The 12,076-nt window shown below is 46.0% G+C and overlaps 1 protein-coding gene and 1 long non-coding RNA gene across 2 annotated transcripts; both read right to left on the minus strand.

Annotated features, from left to right (window-relative positions):
- Positions 1–6,277: 6,277 nt before the first annotated feature.
- LOC144130213 (uncharacterized) lies at positions 6,278–7,070 on the minus strand. Its single transcript, XR_013314012.1, has 3 exons — positions 7,038–7,070; positions 6,889–6,948; positions 6,278–6,677 (listed from the first exon to the last, which is right to left on the minus strand). It is a non-coding gene; the product is annotated as an uncharacterized LOC144130213 (long non-coding RNA).
- A 70-nt stretch (positions 7,071–7,140) lies between these two features.
- LOC144129616 (uncharacterized) lies at positions 7,141–9,616 on the minus strand. Its single transcript, XM_077663738.1, has 10 exons — positions 9,397–9,616; positions 8,300–8,456; positions 8,121–8,201; positions 7,988–8,044; positions 7,851–7,925; positions 7,606–7,686; positions 7,470–7,529; positions 7,335–7,412; positions 7,210–7,252; positions 7,141–7,147 (listed from the first exon to the last, which is right to left on the minus strand). Exons 1-10 carry the CDS (start codon positions 9,556–9,558, stop codon positions 7,141–7,143), a joined length of 801 nt encoding a protein of 266 aa, XP_077519864.1. The 5' UTR covers positions 9,559–9,616.
- Positions 9,617–12,076: the final 2,460 nt, after the last annotated feature.

Raw genomic sequence — 12,076 nt, forward strand, 5'->3', positions numbered from 1 at the left:
GTCCAATCAGCTCTGTCCTGAAGGCCAGCTGGTCAAATCGAGAAGGCCTAGAAAGCTCGGATGCTTGGGGATGCTGCGTGCGATATGCTTGAAAAATAATATAGCTGTTCACAGCTGCGATGTCGATGCAATGGAAGAATAACGTTTTCCACCATCGGACGCATTTCCTCAAAACATTGTACGTGGCAATCAGCTGGTCCGATTTGTCGACTCCAAGCATTCCGGCGTTGTATTCGTCAATGAGCTGTGGCTTTTTTATGGCGATTTGATGCCACTTGTCCTTCTTTTCTCTTCGTTTGGCAAGCACGTGCGAGTTAGCTGTGTGTGCAGTACTAACCATATGCACAACACACCGATCTTTCCTTTGAAGATACAAGACTCCCTTGTCTCTCAGCCAGCGGATGTCTCCTCTTTTAGCTTTCTTCTCCCAAGTGACGCCTTTCAGTTCTGTGGCGAATCCCTTGCGATCTTTTCGTGTTGTGCCGCAGGCTAGTGTCTTGCGTTCCAAGAGGTGCACAAGAAGAGAGCTCGAAGTATAGAAATTGTCCATATAGATAATGTACCCACGATCAAGGTACTTGTCGCAAAGCTTCGTTACCACATCAAAGGCTAGCCCATTGGCACTAGGTTTCTCACGCTTCCCTGTATACACTATGAACTGGATGGTGTAGCCGGTTTTCGGGTCCGCAAGAACCCATAATTTGTAGCCCCATTTCACAACCTTATCTCTAATGTACTGCCGAATTCCAGAGCGCGCTTTGGATTTCACCATCCTTTCGTCCACTGAAATTTCGCGATACGGCTGAAACAATGATGCAGAGCAGTCGTTGATGTGCTGAAGAAGCCAGGACACCTTGTCGAGTTTTTGTGCGCCAGCGCCGTTAGTTTCCGGGTCCGAAATATGCAGCATGGCCAGGAGCGCGGTGAAACGTCGCCTTGACATAATGTTTGGAGGGAGAAGCCCGGAAAACAATTTTGATGTACTCCAATACAAATGTAGCCGCGGCAGTTCCAGTATTCCCATATACAATAGTAAGGCGATGAACTTCATCATTTCTGCTGGGGTTACTTCTTTCCACGAACCGTCCTTCTCGCTGTACGTAGGTTTCTCGAGGATGTGCATCCATGCATACTTGTTGGTATTTCTACAAATAGCAAGAATGACATCCGCCGTAAAGAAAAGGCGAAAAAAATCGAGCGCTCGCGATAGCCACTTCAGACTGCTATGAAGCGCCATCCCGAGGTCAATGCCTGGATCTCTCTGGGGTCGAAACTCCACGCTTCTTTGACCTGGCGGAAGCACATCTTGCCCAAATGAAGTGGACACTCTATAAACAAAGAAAATAATAGTTTGGACTTCAAGAGGGCAATTGAACCGACTCTAGATATCCATAAACAAAGGGGACGGCAAATCCGAAACCATTACCTGCGGGGAACAGCTGATGTTTCCGGCTGATCAGCTGCGTTTTCCTCATCTGAGCTGAACTCTGACGACGCAACATCGATGTCCGAGTCATCTGTGCTCGATGCGTCCAAAAGATCACTTGCCGGATCGTCGGGATCGAGCGAAATTGCGATCTTTCGAGCGCGCGCGAGTCCGGATGTCGACGCCATCGCTCCGCTCAAGTGCGCGTCAACCTCGGAGCCCGCGCGTCCTTTAAAAATCGCCGCCATGCGGTAAAAATGTGAACCGTGCAGAAACGGAAACTCTACTTTGTATACAACCACATAGATGGCGCCACAAATCCAGGGGAGCTGTGGTTTTTTCAAATTGCGCGCTCAAAAACTTCGATCACCGGTGATCGACGCCTAGTGCCGTGCTAAGGAAAGAGTTAAGGAACCGTGTCCTCCACTCAGGCCACAGTTCGCAGGATCCACCGTATGTCATTCCCGGCACTTCCTCTGCGAAACCCTGCTGACCAGCAGAATCTGCCCGCTGAGCGTGTGCCGCACCAGATTCTGCTGGCAGCGATGAGGTGCTGGTATGCGGCTCGTCATCCGCGAAAACAACAGTCATAACTGTCCCGTCTGCGTGAAGAGTACAAAATTGCTCAGTGCAACATCGCAATCTAGTCTGTGCGCTCCACCAAAAAAATACTGGATGTACATTTGATTTTTTTTGTTTTGGTCAAATGCAGTACATCCCGCCAACGTAAACACGAATGACGCTGAATTGTTTAGATGCATGTCTAAATGATTACAAATGTGGGATCAATAAAAACTCACAAAGACACTTAATTGTTTAGATGCATGTCTAAAGACTTACAAATTTGGGATCAATAACAGTAGAAAACGTGACCTCTAAACAACTCGTACATGCACGGACCGCCTTTGTCTGCTCGGGATTATCGTGCGCCAAATAGTTTGGGGAAGCGGCTAAGATGACATAATCGCGACATAAAAGCAAGCACGTGCTTACAACAAGCTCTGTTTTTGATCTGTTTTTACTGTATTCCAGATTTGTAAATAAGAATCAATGGTACAATCACCATTTTCTTTTCTTCCGTTACAAAGGGAAGCGCAAGCTCATACACACCTCCACAAGTTGTATGAAGCAAGCTTTGATTTGCAAATAAAACACATCAGTATATAGTGAGACCTATTCAAACTGCTTGTGTTGATCGTCGCATATGCGATCTTTCTAGACGGAACCCGTGGTGGGAAAGAGCGAGAGTGTCCTGCTTTTCTTTTACCTATATGCGGCGTCATTCCGGGCTAGATGTTCTGCTCGCCATTGAGAATGAGGGCCACGGTGACTCGGTCTTTCCACCTGGACAGAGCTAGCCGAGCGCTCACTCAGCATGAAGGTGTATATGATATTCTTCACCCGCGATCGCGATGCGTGGATCGCAATCGACTGGCCCCTAGTCGAATAAAAAAAATCTCTATCGGAAGTTTCCATGTAGCAACAAATCATGAGTCCGGACAATACTCGATCGTTCAATCACAACGTAATGCGGCCAACGCATCAACTTTCGTTGCTTATTTCAAGTTGGGTACCTCGCTGAACATTAGGCAGTCCATATGACTTCTGCTTAAGCCCTTCCGCGGTTCACCGCAAAGAATAAATGAATAAAAATTCAGCAAACTGGACCTGGTGGTAGCACCAAGGCCAGACTTGCCGCACCTACGCTGCCTCGGCAGCGAGCGCGGCGTGGTGGCACCTTAGCGACTGGCAGCGCCATCACGCGGTGGCTGCAGGAAGGCATCACCGCAGCGGCCATAAAGCCCCTTGATGTTTTGAAAGTAGCGACACTCTCCTCCTTCGCGGCGCATTCCTCGTTTCTCCTCGCCCGCCAGCCGCCCGCGCTGCACACGGCACTCTTTTTCACCCAAGCGCCCGCCGGCCAGCCGCGCCTTTGAACGCTGGCGTGCTTTTTAAGCACCGTTTACAGCTTCGGTAGTGAAAGTAATTCTCATAAACGGTTACCCAAGCGATTAGAATGGTGAGAAAAAATTCTGTGGATTTTTTTTCTTTTTTTAAGGCACTTAATTTCTAAATATTTCCCAGAAGAAAACATTCTTCTGCGGGTGTCATTTACGAAAACCGTCTCTGAAAGGAGATGTGATGTTTTGCAGCGTGTAATAAACTAAGTAGTGCTCCAGGCATAAGTTAATGCGTATTAAGCTTATCAGTGCAAGACATCTAACGGTTTGCTAGTGTTTATGGCGGCGTACAATAAATTAGTTGTAAGTGCTGTGCAAGACGATGTGTTTAGTTTCCTGATGTGAACGCAGGTGCATGCAGTGAGATGTGCGGCGCAGAAGTGATGGACTTAAAAAAACTTACAAAACTGACAGTTCAAAACACAACACAAAAAGCAAGCACAATTGTACAAAAGCAATATCACGCTATGAATGAATCGGTTTTAGTGCGGCTGAAAAATGACCAACACGGTACCAAGCATGAACTGCTTACGATTTCCAGACATGTAATGAAGCCGATGCTACGTGGTGCAAGGGCCAGCACATTATTTGGAGCCGAAACTCTCCAGTAAAAGGAAGTTCAACGCACGGACCGCAGTTTTCATTAACGTTTATTGTCTCTCCTTCACCCTTTGTGGACGTTCTGAAGTTTTTTTTTTCTTGGTGCACTTTACCATTGAGCCCCTTCAGTTTTATGTTACAGTAAATTGAAAGCGGATTGAAATAAAAAAAAGTCTTTTCTGTTGTGAACAAAATTTATTTCGACATGAAAAGCGAAATCCTCACGTTAGATATTAACTACACAGTGGCTGTAAAATTTTAAAATTTATCCCAGGCAGTGGCTTGCTGCTTATGAAAGATATTTGTTTTAAAAGTATCACATAAAGGTCCTTTGCTTCGCAAGCAATGAAGCGTCTACACATCATTTAATGCTTGAAACAGCAACGCGCATGCCAATGCTTTTGCTGGCACATTTGGAACTCTCAATAGAAGATCTTTTAGCCGCTTCACTTTTCACTAAAATTTCCATGCGCAGTTTGCCGAATATTTTAACAATGTCTTCAAGTAAGTTATGGCAAGAAGGAAAGCATGTCTGCGAAGTTACGCTTTGGGTAATGGCTTTTTGCACCTCCGACTCATGTACAGAATTACGGATTAGCTTTTCCTTATTAGTGCGGAAGTAGTTCTCTGCTATTTTTATCACTTCAATCACCCCTTGCGATGGAGTGGTCAAAGACTGCTGGTGCTTTGAAAAGTTTTTGAGCTCTATCAGCGTCGTAGAGCTGTCTCGTTCAATCAGAGAATTATAGCAATTCTCACACTGTACTCGCTTCACAAGTTTTGAAGCAACGTAGCCTGCTAGGTACGTTAATGACTGCTCTATTTCAGGGCTCAGGTCAAGAATATCATCAGGCGCTTGAATAGCATCTGTGTCGCTTCTTGCTTCGCTTGTGTCGCGTAAATGTAATAGTATATAACCTTCCTCCTCGGAGTAGCTTCCTGATTTGCTAGGCTTCAAAAATTTACCTAGTGTTGCGTTCCTTAAGCTACATTTAAACTCATATAGTCTCGGGATGGGGTTTTTGGCGCGTAATGTAGAGAAAAAGTTTTCAAGCCCATCCTGGCCTAACCTGCTCAGGAACACATAATGAAAGTTGTACGTTGTGAGAAGGACGTCTTGTACTTCTAGTGCTGTTATTGTCGCTAGTATAATTCCCGATTGTACAGGCTTCCAGACAGCATTTTTTTCACGTCCAATTTGAATTTTAGAGAAGAGCTCGATTATCATTTCCAAAAATGCTACACTGGAGTCATACTCCTCTTGAACTGCGTGGCTAAAAGCTAGCTTTGTTGTCCGTGACGTGATCAGGCGAAACCACCTGAACACGGTTTCGATAAACCATGCAGTAGTAAGAGCGTTTCTCGGAATTTTTCCTCTGTCTTGAAGCAAGCGCAAGCCTGCAGCTGTGTCATTATGGAAAATGGAAAAAGCTGGGCCTACCTTCATTTTATCGTAGTGGCTTGGATCAAGACAGGAAGCATTTAGGTGCGGGGCAAGTTTTATATCATCCGTTTCATCGTGCCTTACAAGTGCTTTAATGAACTCAAAATTCACGACATTAGTTGGCAAGTTATGTTTTTGCACAACTTCTTCGGGAAGGTAGATGAGGTGCCCTTTAATAAGATTTCTAAGATTTTTTAACAAGTGAGGTACATCGGCCATGAACCAAAGCTTTCTCTGCGTGTCACATGGATGACGACAGCTAGTCCGCGCCCTGCTGTGCTTTCCTGAAATAATTCCGAAAAGTTTCCAAAGTGCCTGATTCGAACTGCCCATATCAGACACCACGACATGAATGCTGAGTCCGATAGACTCGCATTGGGCAATCAAATCAACTAATTCACGTTTCAAGCTTGCAGCATGAATGGAGTTCCCAGTTAGATGATATCCTATTGTTTGCTTCCATCTAGTTGATAAACCACCTATCATGAATACCAAACCGTGTGTAGCTAAGCAATCATCAGGTAACGATCCATCGGATAACGGCAGTGTGGGTGCACCCACGACTTCGCGAACCGTATGATCATACACAAGACCTGACGCGATTTGCATTTCGTCAAGCATAATAACAGCATGGCGCTCCTTCGGCTTCATGAGATTGACCTGCAGAATACAAATCAACATTAATAACGGCTAAAGGTTGATACGCACTAGTAATGCTAAGATGGAAAAAAATATGGACAGAGAAAACGATGGGACAGTAAAAAGGCGGGAATAGCTACACCCATACTTAGAGAGCAATTCAGGAAAATGAGATCGTACTGTAGAAAAATCGACAAAAGCTCTGTTAGCAAAAAATTCACAGTTACCTTCATCTTTAACGGTTCCAAAATATCAGTTAGAATTCCAGGTCGAAACTTCGCATGCTCGATGTGTCTTTGCAGTGTGCGCTCAGAAGGCAGTGGGTAACCATAATCTCGGAGCAGATTGTAGCCTCGCGTCCCGCATGCAAGCCGTAGTCTCAGCGACTTCACCAGAGTGTCAGCTTCCCACCGTGAACTATTACTGGACAACCGCTCCATTGAGGACATTTGATCATCATTGAAGAGGTGCTTGATTTTCTTCTGTAGCTGCTCCTTCTCCGCTTCGCACTTCAGGTATCTCCTTTTAGCAATTTGTAGTTTTCTGTTAGCATCCTTTTGGGTGCGTTCCAAATCTGATATGCGTTCCAGGAGTGCTTGCTGGGATGCTAAAAAAGAAAGCCGATTTCAAAAACTGAAATTTAAGTCCTACACTCACGAAAGTCTAAGAAACAACATTCAGGGTTTCTAATGAGGCGCGAAAGCTCTGCTTTCTTTGGCGTATATTAGTATAGTAGTAGAAGTCGCATGGCAGCACAATGTATTCTAAATTGCTGTATGTTACAAGCTACACTATAATGAACAAAAAGCAGCATTTACCATTCACTGAACTCTGCTCGTGGGGCGTGCATGGTACCTCTTGATGTACTTCGGATGGGGCTGTAAAAAAAAATAAACATAATGTTCTGAACATGTACTACGGGCTATATTGAAGTATGGTTACGAAGGCAGCAAAAAGCAGCATTTACCATTCACTGAACTCGGCTCGTGGGGCGTGTATGTACGGTACCTCTTGATGTACTTCGGATGGGGCTGTACAAAAAAAAATAAACATAATGTTCTGAACATGTACTACGGGCTATATTGAAGTATGGGTACGAAGGCAGCAAAAAGCAGCATTTACCATTCACTGAACTTGGCTCGTGGGGCGTGTATGGTACCTCTTGATGTACTTCGGATGGGGCTGTACAAAAAAAAAAATAAACAATGTTCTGAACATGTACTACGGGCTATATTGAAGTATGAGTACGAAGGCAGCCGCTTACAGCAGGATTCACTTGTAGCGGTGAACTTTACTGCTGACTCACTGAAGTCTGCGGAGACTGCTGCTGGGGTACCGAGTGCTGCATGAAAAATCACACTGTCATCTGATACAAGAAAAATATTAAAACCTAACTCACCATTGGTTAAATCTGGTTCATGGCGCGCATTTGGTAGCTCAAGGCACTCTTTAGATGGGGCTGAGAGAGGTATGAAACTAATGTAGAAACTGACTATCGGAGCCAAATTCAGCAGGAAATAAAAAAAGATGCTTACAAAAGCGATCCCTCGAAGATGGAACAGGCCCTATTGCTGCGACACTGCATGCAGCGGGCAAGGATGTCCTGGCTGAAGGCGCTGCATGAAAGATCAGAGAGAGGTGGTTTATGAATAGGAAGGATTGCTAATACATTTCGCCAAACGTTATTTCCGCGCCGCATCAGGTAGCAGCGAGAATTGAGAAGTAAAATTATTTCAGGAATGTATGAAATTCAGACGCAATTAAAACGGGTACGACTTACAAAAGACTTCATTGGGATTTGTGGCGGGTATCGAGGCATGGAATGTAGCGGGCAGCAAAGCGGAGGTACAAGAGACTGCACGAAAAATCATTTCCTTCATATCACGCGCTCAAAAAAAATGAAAAATTGACGTTTACCATTGGTTAAATCAGGTTCATGGCGCGCCTCAGATAGCTCGGAGCTCCCTCCATCTGCTGCTAATGAACATTGGTTGTAAGAACGCATGACCACACACTAAATTCATCCGCCATCACAAAGAACATCGCTTACAGAGTTTTTCATTCGAAGAAGAGCCAGACTCTGCTCTGGAGACATTGCAGGAATCAGGCAAACCCGCACTGTTTACACTTGCTGCAGAAAAAAAATAAGGCGATGAGCTACATCGCTAAGTGACAGAACTGATACGAATAAATGGACAAAGAAAGAAAAAACCAGCAATTATCACTCACTTCTGTTTTCCCGAGGGTCAATTCTTAGTCGGGGCGGTTTCCTTGGTTTTACAGCAGGTCTGTGCGAGAAAAGCTTCGGAACCGCATTTGGCTTCAGCTTCTTTTTCCCATATTTTTGCAATATGAGTGGTTCAAACTGATCGTCACTGAAATGTGCCTAGAATGAAAAGCAAAGATTAGGTCTCTCATGAAGGATGAATCAATTTCCGTCAAATGACGCGGCTAAAAATTTATATAGTTAAACAGCAATACCAACTATTTATTCGAATAACCATCCCTGTAATATTCCGAAAGGTACTGAGAGCCCATCGCAGCTAGAACTCCGTATTCGCGCCGAAATAAAAGCTGTTAAGAAATATCTAAGGGTAAGACGCGAGATGCCACGGCTGAACGAAAAATTACAAGAAACCAATAAAAATAACAATTTATGATGTATTTAATTTGAAATCAGTCATCGCAAACTGATTTCACGAAATGAAATAATTCAAAACGAAGATATATATAAAGCGATCTAAATAAATACGAATAAATGACACCTAATTAAGATGTTAAGCAGAAAATTGAAAGGATAATTAGGGGCTCGTTATTATACAACGAAAGGAGCGAGCAGTCTACGATTCCAAGGTGGACGCATGGGGATGTTTTGTTTGTAATGTTTATAGTAGTTTACATTGAGCTGAATCAGTCTTTTTAATGATTTGATTGAGAAAGAAATTAAAGTAAAGCGGAAAGAAAGACAACGGGCCGATGGCGGGATGGCGCCATCGGCCCGTTGTTTTTTCTTCCGCTTTTAATTTCTTTCTCAATCAAATCATTAAAAAGACTGATTCAGCTCAATGTAAACTACTATAAACATTACAAACAAAACATCCCCATGCGTCCACCTTGGAATTGTAGACTGCTCCCTCCTTTCGTTGTACCTAATTAAGGTGATTATACAATACCCGAACGTAGTTCACTGGCTACTTCAGCTCATATCTCGTGATTCCAGATTAAGGAACACTCCTTCCGTAAATTTACTAAAAGAATATTTCTGCATGGATTACACCTCGTCTAGTAAACTTGGGAAAAGCGGGAAAGTGAGAGAGGTGCCTTACCTCGCACACAACGCTGCTTCTTGTCGGCACGAAGTTTTTTCTCCCGATATAATGAAGCCATTGCTTCGTCTTCAAGCGATCCCGCTTTCCTTGAGGTACCATGAAAACTGCATAGCCATCCTCAGGCCGGTTTGAACAGTTATATGCGCAACACTGTGGCATTTGGCGAGCGCGCCGCAAAGAAAAACAACGTGCGCAAGGTCTCCTTTGCTTGAGTGGGTGAAAAATAGCGCGCGAAGAACGAAAAGCTTCACAAAGAATGCAAAAAGCGCGCGTGTAACCATGGCGACCCCGGGGACAGCCAGAGTGACCAATTAGCGCGAAGCGGAACGCGCCGCGCGCAGACGCGCGGCGTCGTGCAGAGGGTGCCCGCGCGGAGATCTGAATCCGAGTAGGTGGCGAGGAGGTGAGGAGAGGAGGTGATGCGGCGGCGGCAAAGTACAAAGCGTGGCGGTACTTTCTCTTTATCGAGGGACTTTAAGCGGCCATGCGAACGCGCGCCCTCGGCACACTAGCAAGTATATTCTAGGCACTATAGTGGGGTTATTTTTTTAACCTACACTTCGTGCAGGCTCGTGTAGGCGAGTGGAGGGCGGGGCTAAAGTTATGACGTAAGGGCGCTGCACTCGTCCGTCCGAGCGCCAGCCAATAGCGGGATACTGAGCGGTTTCGTCTGCGCGAGCAGACTACAACGACCACAAATTTAGATCGTAATGTGATACTATTGAAAGGGATAAACAGTTCGTTAGTAAAAAATTTATATTCTGTCGTGGTTACGATGGCAGAGAAGTGCTAAAACCACCTAGGTCATGTCGCGACTCCGGATGTAGGGCCGGAGCCGAAGGTAGTGAAGACCGGCTAGGCGTTGAAAGACCACGGAGAAGAGGAGCTCTCGTAACAGAACGAATTTATTTTCGTCTTACATGTTGCAATCTTAGCGAGATTCAGAAGAATCCTCTCTGGTCCTGAACCATGGCTTTTTTTTAATCCCTCTCTATTTCCCCAGGTCCCTAGTAAGGGAATTGGCGCGGACCAATCAACGAGCACATATCCACTCGGCGCCACGAGACCCGCCTCCCAGATGCGAGCACGTATATCACCGCGTAAAACAAACACAACCAGCAGTCCGCAGGCAACCACGGTCTTCCTGGCATGTCGGTCCGTTTCACCGCCGTTCTTGAGTGCGCCTCCTCTGCGGCGTGTCGGCTCCGCTGAAAGGACGTAACAGTAAACCGACCTCCAAGCGAAGCCGGCGATGCTGTCCATCACTCTTTCCCCGCCGCACCGGGGTCCGTTGGGTCACCCGCGGTAGCGTCCGCCGCTTACGGGTTCGGGAAACGACGCAAACTGGCGTCCCGTCCACACATTCCAAAGCGCGGCAGCCGTTGAGGCGTGTTGTTTTCCAGGCCTTGGTTGCGATCCGCTGGCTTCCGTGGAAATGCACTGGTGTTCTTGCTGTCGCCATATGTCGTACTTTTCAGCTCTTCCGCCGACTTAACAGGCCATTCATTACAGCTCCTCCGCCGACGGGAAGATCTCGGACGGCGAGGAGTGTCAGCTGCTCGACGTAAGAGATCTGTATCCTCCTTCAAGTGGTGCCGCTCATAAATTGCAAAAGCGGGCGCCACAGAACAAGCAAGCGCCAGCAAAAGCTTTCAGGCAACCAGGCCGTTGTTGCCTGGTAAGAAAGTTCGTGCCCGATATTGTATTCTCGATCATTGTCACACTACTGCTGTCTTATCGCTACAAAAAGAAAATATTCACTCAGACACGTAGGCTCCTCAAAACTTAAGTGCAACAGCACATAACACTAACAATTATGAGATATAAAGAATTTTCCCATATTCAGCGTAGGCAGATTAGGAATCAGTAGGCACGGCTCAAGCCATCGGCGTTCGCGTTTGCCTTTCCTTTTCTATACCTCACATTAAAGCACAAATCTTGAAGTGCAAGGCTCCATCTTAGCAGTCGAGGGTTTTTGCCTGACATTTGAGATAGCCATGTGAGCGGGCAGTGGTCTGTCACAAAGACGAATGGGGTTCCGTAGAGGTAGCAGGCAAGCTTTTGGGATGCCCAAACCAGGCATGCACACTCTTTTTCGCATGCGCTATAGGCCTCTTCTCTCGCCGTGAGCTTCCTACTCGCAAAGAGCACCGGATGTTCATCGCCGTTTTCGTCTTCCTGACAAAGAATCACTCCTAACCCTCGGTTGCTTGCGTCGCATTGAACGATAAAGGGTCGGTCATATCTCGGAGCATGCAGTACAGGGGTGCTGGACAGCGCTTCCTTGAGCGCCCGAAAAGCCCTGTCCATTTCCTGGCTCCAACTCACTCTCTCTGGCGCGTTTTTTCGCAGCGCGTCTGTGAAGGGAGCGGCGAGTTCAGAGTAGCGGGGTATGTATCTTTGATAATATCCCGTAAGCCTCAGGAATGCTCTTATTCCGGACTTGTTTTGCGGCTGAGGAAATTCAGCTACTGCCTCGACTTTCAAGTCATCTGGTCTCCTCTTTCCTTGCCCCACTACGTGTCCCAAATATCTCACTTCGGCTCGTGCGAGTTGGCACTTCGCGGGTTTCACCGTTAGCCCTGCCCTCTTCAAGCGGTCGAAAATGTCTTTCAGGTGAGAAAGATGCTCGTCCCATGTAGCTGAAAATATAGCTATATCATCCAAGTAGGGGAGA

Source organism: Amblyomma americanum, chromosome 4 (genome assembly GCF_052857255.1).
Source record: "Amblyomma americanum isolate KBUSLIRL-KWMA chromosome 4, ASM5285725v1, whole genome shotgun sequence".
Classification (NCBI taxonomy): domain Eukaryota; kingdom Metazoa; phylum Arthropoda; class Arachnida; order Ixodida; family Ixodidae; genus Amblyomma; species Amblyomma americanum.

What these genes read in the sequence shown, in the direction of transcription:
- LOC144129616 (XM_077663738.1), bottom strand. Translation starts at nt 9,558, where the DNA reads ATGCCACAGTGTTGCGCATATAACTGTTCAAACCGGCCTGAGGATGGC. An exon ending in TTCTTCGAATGAAAAACTCT is followed by an intron (nt 8,045 to 8,120) that starts GTAAGCGATGTT and finishes GTTCATTAGCAG; the next exon opens with CAGATGGAGGGAGCTCCGAG. An exon ending in TGAACCAGATTTAACCAATG is followed by an intron (nt 7,413 to 7,469) that starts GTGAGTTAGGTT and finishes TTTTTCATGCAG; the next exon opens with CACTCGGTACCCCAGCAGCA.